The sequence below is a fragment of the Miscanthus floridulus genome, chromosome 8 (genome assembly GCF_019320115.1).
Source record: "Miscanthus floridulus cultivar M001 chromosome 8, ASM1932011v1, whole genome shotgun sequence".
NCBI lineage: Eukaryota > Viridiplantae > Streptophyta > Magnoliopsida > Poales > Poaceae > Miscanthus > Miscanthus floridulus.
Window position 1 is genome coordinate 156,601,145 of NC_089587.1, and position 9,105 is coordinate 156,610,249.

A 9,105-nucleotide genomic window follows, 5' to 3' on the forward strand; every position below is an offset into this window, starting at 1 on the left:
CTATACATATGGTTTTCATATTTTCAAACTCAACGACTTAAAAGTTATTCATGATTTATATTCCTAATGTTTGATCCAAGCCTTATCCAAAACGACTTTATTTTTTTAGTATGGAGGAAGTATAAAATACGATAGCTCGTGTACATTTTCAAAAGCACTGGTAAAATAAGGAGATAAAGGCAGTCACCAATAGTCGTCATTAAATACTAATTCGAGTCATGAGAAATTAAAAGGAACCGTTGGATATATGCTACAGTAGTTGATAAGGCCATGTTAGGCAGCCTGTGAAATGAGCAAGCTTAAATTCGACTCTTTTTATTTCACTGTGGCATGAAAAACCATAGCGACGTCTGGCCAGTATTTCAGACAACATGTTCGCTTGATCGTATCAGCCAGGCTTATAAGCAATGATATAGTGTTTTCTCTCACAACAAAATAACATCAGCCGACTTATAAGTCACAAAAATGATCAAGCGAATAGGGTTAGGAAGTCACGAACATCAAACTGACATCAAATTAGGTATAGAGGAGCTATAGTGAACATTTGCTAGAATATAATGGCTCAACTGATTCCAATTCGAATGTTATGGAGATTCCTCTTCTAATTTCGACAAGTTTGCACAGGTACAGTTGTCAGATTTTAATATAATGTCTCGAAGAAATTTCTAGAAGAGAAGTGGTTTTGATTCTCTAGTTTTTAGTAGAATCAAAGAAATGGTTCTGATTCTATCCCTGGATCCTAGAAACATTTGTTAGAGACTAGCTATCATGTTTTTTCTCCGGAACCAATTTCCATTTATTATTCACTCTGGACAGAAAACAGTCTATTGAATCACTACCAAATGTGACCTTAAATCAAGAACCAAGCTTGGCACCATGGTCAGTAAGAGCATCTCTTGGAGATGCTCTAATTAAGGCAGGTAGGCATGCTTGGCAAAATTAAATCAGTCAGGCGGAGCAGTGCCAGTCTCCTCGCCTACTCCGCTATCCCTGGCCTCGACGTGAGGCACCGACATGCTTGGCGAAGAAGACGCAGTGGTGGAAGACATCGATGCTGATGTCAGGATCGACGGCCGGCCGAACGTTGCAGGCGGCGGTGAGCCCCGGAGGAGTTGCCGCGTCGAGAAGTCCAGAATCTGCACCGACGACGATGCCTGTGACGACGGGGCCGTCGCCAGCGCCGCGGGATCACCGGTGCTACTGGCCACGACGTTGCCGCCGCTGTGAAGCAGCTGCGCGTACCGCATGAGGTCCGGGAATAACGGCACCGGAGGCGGTGGCAGTGGCATCAATAATGGGGGAGCTGATACTGGCGGCTGGGGGATGGCAGGGGAGACGAGGAAGGCGCCCTGGCCGGTGCGTCCCCGGACGCGCTCGGGGAAGTTGAGCTTGGCCTTGGCGCCCTTGAACCGCAGCGCGGCGTCGTCGTAGGCAGCCGCGGCGGCCTCCGCGGTGTCGAAGGTGCCCAGCCAGACGCGCGCCGCTTTGGCGGGGTCGCGGATCTCCGCCGCCCACTTGCCCCATGGTCGCCGCCGCACGCCACGGTAGTGCCGCATCGTCGTCGGCGTACCTGCATATATGCATCGATATCATATCACCGCCGGACTCAAAAGGAATGGAATCTTGCATTCATATATCTTGTCTTCATGAGTTTGGCAAACCAACCGTACCGACTTATTATCCGAAAGAGAAAGATAAGCTTGAGCTTTTTTAGGGAACTTTGCAATTCCACAAAGCCCCGCTAGCTCCCTAACCAATCTAGGCACTATAATTTGACTGAGATCTGCCCATCCGCATAAGAGTAAGGCTAATAATACGGCCAGTTGCTGGCTGTAAGGTTTCTTGCAGTCTTCTTTTAGTCCATTCATATAGTAGTTAGCTTTTTACAGTTAATATATGGTCCACTTGTCTCTCTTACAGATTTTTTTGGTTCTTGTGTCTAAGCGGACTGTAAGCTTACAGCCCGCTTCTCCTCCCCTTATACTTGCTCTAATGCAATTTCGGGAGAAATCAGGCTCAGAGCAGGCGACGACAGGTACTTTCTGATGTGTGGAGTACTCCCTCCGTCCCAAAATAAATGACGTTCTCGCTTTCCGAGAAACAACTGCCGGTAATTATATATTAAAATATATAAATATTTATGCTAAGTAATTAGTATCATCGAAAAAATCTTTTTGTCTAATTTTTTAATAAATTTATTTAAAGATATAAATATTACACGTATTTTCTATAAATCGAATCAAACTTGTGACACGAAAACCCAAAACTTCACTTATTTTGGGACAGAGAGTGTAAGAAACATGCATAGTGATCGATCCTAGTAAATCAGGCCTAGCGCCTAGCTATACTGATCGATCGATGATATGCTAGCTAGCGGTTGGCTAGGCCTACCCATAGTTGTACCATAGTACAGTGAATGAATTAGTATACGCATGCATGTTTTCATGGATTGGATTATAGGAGGAAAAAAAAAGCAGTACCTTCTTGCACGTCCACGGCTTGCCTAGTCGCGGAGGAACCAGCAGCCCCCGCTTCCAGCGGAACCCGCAGATGAGGAGACCCAGTGCCCACGTCGTAGAACGCCATGGTGCTGGAGCTGTACACACCTTGCTGTGCGACCTGCTCGTGGTACCGTGCCGGAGCCGGTGCCGGCGCAGCAGACTGAGCCAGGTAGCGGTGATCATCGTGACCAGTACCCCCGCCCCATCCGAGCTCTATCTGCTGCTGCCGCCGCGGGTAGTGACGCTCTTGGCTCGAGCTTGCCGCCGACGACGCCAGCGACTGCGACGCCGACGATTGATGAGCCGCCTCCTCCTCGCCGCCGTCGGGCTCAGGCAGGGGTCGCTTGCCGCCATGCCTCCGATGATCCACCTTCGATCACGTAGGATGCCTTTTTCCCTCGCTCTGATCTTGGTATTGACCACCACCGCCGCCTTGCGTATTTGACGACCTATCGGGAGCGAGGAGAGAGAGACTGATGGCGCCTGTGACTGTGATTACGGTATACTAGAGGTTTGCTTGCTTTGGGAGGAAGCAAAAAGCATCGATGCGTTGAAAAGGTCTTTCTGCCCCTTCTTATGCCATCTTATTTTATTTTATTTATTTTAAATAATCAATCAAATCAGACACGTCTACGAACATCTATTCCGTACTTCATCCTCCGTTCTAACGGTAATGCTACTGTATGATTGTCCGGACGCCGTTAAAAATATCAGACGCATGCGTGACGCTCTCTCGACATCGGTCTCTCTCCTCCCTATCCACTCATTCTTATCCGTGCTTTTTACCACACATCAGCCTCTTTCTAGTTCTCACTAGTATTCATCAAAATAGACACTTCACCTCTCCCATCTCCTCCTCTCTCTCTTGTGCTCCTATGGCACACCCATGGCACAGTAAGCCTTCAAGACGGCAGCGCTTGAGCCCGGCATGGCGCAGCATGGATCCTCCAATGGGGTCCCTCACTCTTCCTCGTTCGCGAACTCCTTCATGGTGGGAGCGTCCTCTCTAGTAATGAGTTCGTCCATGGCGAGATCCATGGAGGTGGCACAACGGTGTTGCAGAGACCGCAGTGGGCGGCTCTCCTCCACCCCGACGTGGCGCCCTCCCAACCCCTGGCAGCGCCCTCTCTCACCCCCGCGACCGAGCTCACCCTTCCCAGGTGGCCATGGCGGTCCTCGCCCCCCATCCCCCACCATCGCCGCCGAGCCAAGCCCGGTACTGGTGACACTGGTCCTCGTGCGCTGCCGCTCGCTGCCGGCCCGACCCCGACGGCTGGAATCGACCGGCCCATGCTTTCTCTCCCCTATGTTGCAAATGTATGTTTCATCTGTTTCAGTCGTTTCAATGGTATGTTGCGGTTGTTTCTTTTGGATGTTGCAAAAGTAGATCATGGGATGTTGCACATGATGCATATGTTGCAAGTGTTTCAGAAGCATATTACAAGCGTTTGTTCAAAATATTTTATCTGTTTCCAGACCTATGCTGCAATCGTTCTTTATCTAGATGTTGCATATGTTTTCACACATATGTTGCAACAGCATGTTCCAAATGTTTCAAGTTTCAACTGTTTCAGTCTTATGTTGCAGTAAGTATTTTTTCATGTTGCAATAGTTTTATCTGGATGTTGCATATGTTTCACACACTTGTTGCAAGCGTATGTCCCATGTTTTATTTGTTTTGAATGTATGTTGCATTCGAGTATTTCATGTTGCAAGTGCAGATCGCCGCCGTTAGTGTCCATGAGGGCGGTCAAGGCCAAGCCACAGCCACCGACGCGTGGATGAGGCGTAGGGCGCCGCCGGCGGTGTGGGGAGGAGGCACAGGCCGCGCGGTGCTGTTGCGGAAGAGGTGTGGACGAGTCTTCTGGGCGGCCTAGAAGAGACGGGTGTCGCGCTGGTGAAGAGGCGGAGGCGAGTCATCCGAACAGCGTATGTAGTGGATCTGAAGCGGGCAGTTTAGATACGAGCGCGGGAAACGAAGCTGGCGCGAGCGGGCGCTTGAATCCAAGCGAACGGGGCCGGCGGAGCAGCCATGGGCGTTCGGACGAGTCCGGGCGCTAGTGCTGCCCCGTTTCTAAAATAGCTCCATTGTTTGCATGAATTTTAAATTGTGCGTTACTTGGTTTACGGAGAATAAGCAATTAAGCATGCTGCATGCATGCCTCACAAGCTTTGAATTTTGGTCTTCATATATTATGCTAGAGGGTGAACAAAACCCTGTGGTAGTTTCCTCCTTCGCATATATCCACGTGTCTGCTTCAATACTTGTTTATTTGAAACTTTACGTTATTCTAGGTCGTGTTGAATTGAAACCCATGTGACCTAACGTTATAGTCAAGTTTTAGACTTGTAACTTCTATTATTCTATTAGCTGCTATATTTTTTATTCACATCATATATGCTGATCCTGTACGATGCGTTTATTGTGGCTTTTATTCAATACTCTTGTTTCTACATTTTATTTTTTTTTTAAAAGATGATTCTGGGTCCAAGACTACAATTTAAGTTACTACTACGGCGCTAATATTCGTTTTAACCTGCAACACAACAAAATTGTGAGTGCGGTAGTATTTACTAAAAAAACAGAGTTCTTACAAGATCAGTGAATATAGACATGTTATGAATAGTAAAATTGTATAAATTGTAAATAATTTGTTACCTTGAAGTGTTACATAACTAAAATAAAATTCTAGTGGTATTGATATGTGATTGATTAAGGGCAATTTTTGTGATTATTAACTATAGAAACATATAATTATCTTAAATTAAATGCACCAAGAGCCCTCAAACTTATAAGGGTGTGTCACTTAGGTCCACGAACTTTAAAAATATATTGGGTCCCTAAACTGGCATGGACCTACTGTGCACCATTTAACACGTTTAGAGATCCAGAAATGTATTTTTAAAGTTCGTGGACCTAAGTGGCACACTCTGATAAGTTTGAGGTCTGCTGGTATATTTAACTCAATTATATTTTATGTATCTATATGTAATTGTGCATGGATCACAAGTATATATGCTCACTTTGAGTTTAGTTTCTTTGTGCTCACCTTAAGATCGAGACCTTAGCATTCGAGCGCTTCGGAGACGGTGCTGGCCGCTACGACGGCCGCTAGGGATAGGCGTTGGTCTCGCCATAGATCAGAGGTGCGGCAAGGTCCGCCTCGGTGGCTTTCGGTGGAAACCAAAGCCTATTGTAGTGTTATTCATAGAATGACGTACTTTTTTCATTCTAAATTATAAGACGTTTTGATATTTGTAGTTATATAGGTTTTTCTGCTATGTATTTGGATGTAGATTATATCTAGATATATAATAAAAATAATATATAGAGAGAAAAGTCAAGACGTGTTATAATTTAGAACAAAAATAACTTATTCTAATGGGGGGCGTCAGTAACATATACGGAATGAAGATTGAAGCGGCTGGAGCTTGCTTCAAGTTTGTCATATACGCTGTGTCACGTAGAGAAGGGAGGTGTCTCAGAACAGGGAAAGACCAGTCTATGAGAATTTGCTTGCAGTCCCGACCATATCTCGCAGTTTGATGGTCAAACGGATCACAGTGACGTGTTATGCATGGCATTGTCCTAGCTAGCTCGAGTGCAATTGTGTCACGTGCGCACGCGCGGTAATCATACTTTTTTATTTATTTATATTTATCTATCTTAAAAAGCGAGTCGGCACATACAGTGATAAGGCCGCGCCCTGGATGATGATCGAGTTCTGGTCGGGATGGCAGCAGCCATCGAGAGTAAAAAACGATCTCATCTGATCTGACCAAAGGGGTCTCCGGTCGAAGTTGAATGGGCGGCGCAGCCCAGCACCAACGCCGTACCTCCACCAGCAGCAGCCAGCAGGGGATGTATATGTGTGTGTCAGTGTGTGTGCAAGGCAGGCTTAGTCAAAGATGCTGTGCCCAAATTCAACAGCGATAAAATGCACCAACATGAGCATCATCCACAGACGTAACACGACTTGATCTTCCCTTCCGAATGCAGCATCTGACGGAGTGACGGTACGGTAGCCCCTTTCTCTTTTTTTCTTTCAAACTGCATTGGATGGAGTCAATGGTTACTGTACTAGCACTAAGTAGAAAAAGGTTTTTAGAGGCGGCTGGTAACTCTCTAAGGGGTGGTTTTGCCAGCCGCCCCTATGAAAGGGCGGCTACAAATCAATTTGTAGGGGCGGCTGGTGTTATCAGTCGCCCCTACAAATCGATTTGTAGGGACGGCTGGATATTGAGCCGCCCCTACAAATCAATTTCCAGAAATCACGAAAAAAGAGGCAAAAAATAGCAATTTTTTTAATCTGAGGAGGACCCCACTGCAACTCATGATCACTTGTGTCTACGTTCCATTTTGGTTCTCCACATATTATACAAAACTGAGCATAAATTGATTATTTAAGGCCCTAAACTAATTCAAATGAAAAAGTTGTCAACTACAAAGTTTTATAACTTTTCGAGATCTACAACTTTTATTTTGTTAGTTTCTCCATCCAATGTCGTTTACAAAATTTAAATTTCAAATTTGAGAAATTCAAACGTAGTTTTCCATGACAAGATGATTTCAAATAAAAAAGTTATCAACTACAAAGTTTCATAACTTTTTGAGATCTACAAATTTTATTTTTGCTGTTTGTCCATCCGAGGTCATTTAAAAAATTCAAATTTCAAATTTTTTGAAATTCAAATGTAGTTTTCCTTGACAAGATGATTTCAAATTAAAAAGTTGTCAACTACAGAGTTTCATAACTTTCCGAGATCTACAACTTCAATTTTGATCATTTATTCATCCGATATAGTGATAGTAACATTGTTTACAAATATTACATATCCCTCTTATTGTTTATGAAACTATAAGAGAGATATGTAAATTTTGTGAACAATGTTATTACCACTTTATCGGATGAAGAAATGACCAAAATAAAACTTGTAGATCTTGATAAGCTCTGCGACTTCTATGTTCATGATTTTTTCATCTGAAATAAAATAGTGTTTCAAAATAACGTTTGAAGCTGTTATTTTTTGAAATTCAAAATTCAAATAGATAAAACACGGTTACATGAAAAGATGGATAAAATAATAATGGTAAGAACACAATAAATTGATAGGGCATGATTTTAGAAATTTTTAGAAAAAAAAAATCATCAAATTTGAAGTTAGTACGAGGGAGAAAGACTAGTTACAAGTTTTAGACAGAGATTAAAAGAGAAATCAGAGTTCTTCAACAATGTCAAATTTTAATTTCAAACAGTATTTTCAAGTAGTAACTGATCTCAACTGAAAAAGTTGTCAACTACAAAGTTTCATAACTTTTCGAGATCTACAACTTTAATTTTGATTGTTTCTCCATCCGAAGTCGTTTACAAAATTTGAATTTTAGTGCTTAATTTTTAATACTCGACGTCTATTTGTAGAGGCACTTCAATATTGAGCCGTCCCTATAAATCTGATTTGTAGGGGCGGCTGATAACACCGGTCGTCTCTACAAATCCATTTGTAAGAGCGGCTTATTTGGCAACCATTTATAGGGGCAGCTCAATATAGAGCCGTCCCTACAAAGAAAGCAAGGCGTTGAGTATTGTAGGCAATGGACGTGACAACTAGCTCCAAGTTCAACGCCGTACCCATTAATTTGATTTGAAGCCTACTATCAGTAAGCTCTCCAGTATTATGCTCTGTTCGGCTCATTTATCAGCCATGATATAGTATTTTTATCTCCTAACAAATTAGCCGCACAAATCAGTACAAACAGCTTATAGACCGGCCAAACAGAGCCTTAGTTTCTCTAGCTGTAGGCCAAAGCTGAACCCTACTAGCTAGGCTGTGTCTTACCTCTTCACGACCAAAATTTTGGCTCTGATCTTTCTTCCCTTTTGCACCAACGATTATTGTCTCTACGGCAAGACCCAGCAATGTCTCCGTCCAAGTCCAGACGGGTTAGGGCATAAGGGCTCATGGCTCTAGCTAGTTTCTATTAATCTATACATATTTATTTATTCATTTATTTATTTATCAGACGTAGAGACAAGGTAATAATAAGACCCGAGAGAAAGATTGTGCGGTGGACGGTGGTGACAGTTTTGTTGGAAGGACCATGACATGTTAGTGTGGCTCTATGACCATGAGAAGCACTAAAGGATTTTTTTTTAAAATTTTAACACTTTTTGGAAACTAATTTTAAATTTAACAGGGTCGTTTTTTTATTAAAAAAACTAACACTTTTGGTCGCGTCTATTGCCCTGGCGTGGCCAAATGCCTGTGCCGCGTCATGCATGGTGGCGCGGCAGAGGGCTGACGTGGCGGCGACCGGAATCGCAGACCGCTGACGGGGCAGGGCCTGCCGCGCCACCGATCTTGGCGCAGCACTGCCACGTCCTGATCCGTGGCGCGGCAGAGCCAAATAAAACCGACACCGCTAGTCCCGCTGCCCGAGCAGCAAGGCCGCCGCGCCCACGTCCGCCCGCGCCAGCCCGCCACTGAGCACGCCGGCCGCCACGCCACGATCGCCGACAGCCCGGCCCCTGCCCGGCCCTCCATTGTCACCTCCCTCCCTTCCCTTTCATTCCCCGGCCACCTCCCTCCCTCCTCGTCCTCGTGC

At 44.6% G+C, this 9,105-nt stretch overlaps 1 protein-coding gene across 2 annotated transcripts; it reads right to left on the minus strand.

The window, feature by feature from the left end:
* Positions 1–817: 817 nt before the first annotated feature.
* Positions 818–2,961, minus strand: LOC136473812 (ethylene-responsive transcription factor ERF113-like). 2 transcript variants are annotated; one of them, XM_066471453.1, is made up of 2 exons: positions 2,481–2,961; positions 818–1,570 (listed from the first exon to the last, which is right to left on the minus strand). In XM_066471453.1, exons 1-2 carry the CDS (start codon positions 2,584–2,586, stop codon positions 945–947), a joined length of 732 nt encoding a protein of 243 aa, XP_066327550.1. In that variant the 5' UTR covers positions 2,587–2,961; the 3' UTR covers positions 818–944. The 2 variants fall into 2 exon arrangements, with proteins under 2 accessions (XP_066327550.1, XP_066327551.1); XM_066471454.1 differs by lacking the exon at positions 2,481–2,961 and adding an exon at positions 1,671–1,694.
* Positions 2,962–9,105: the final 6,144 nt, after the last annotated feature.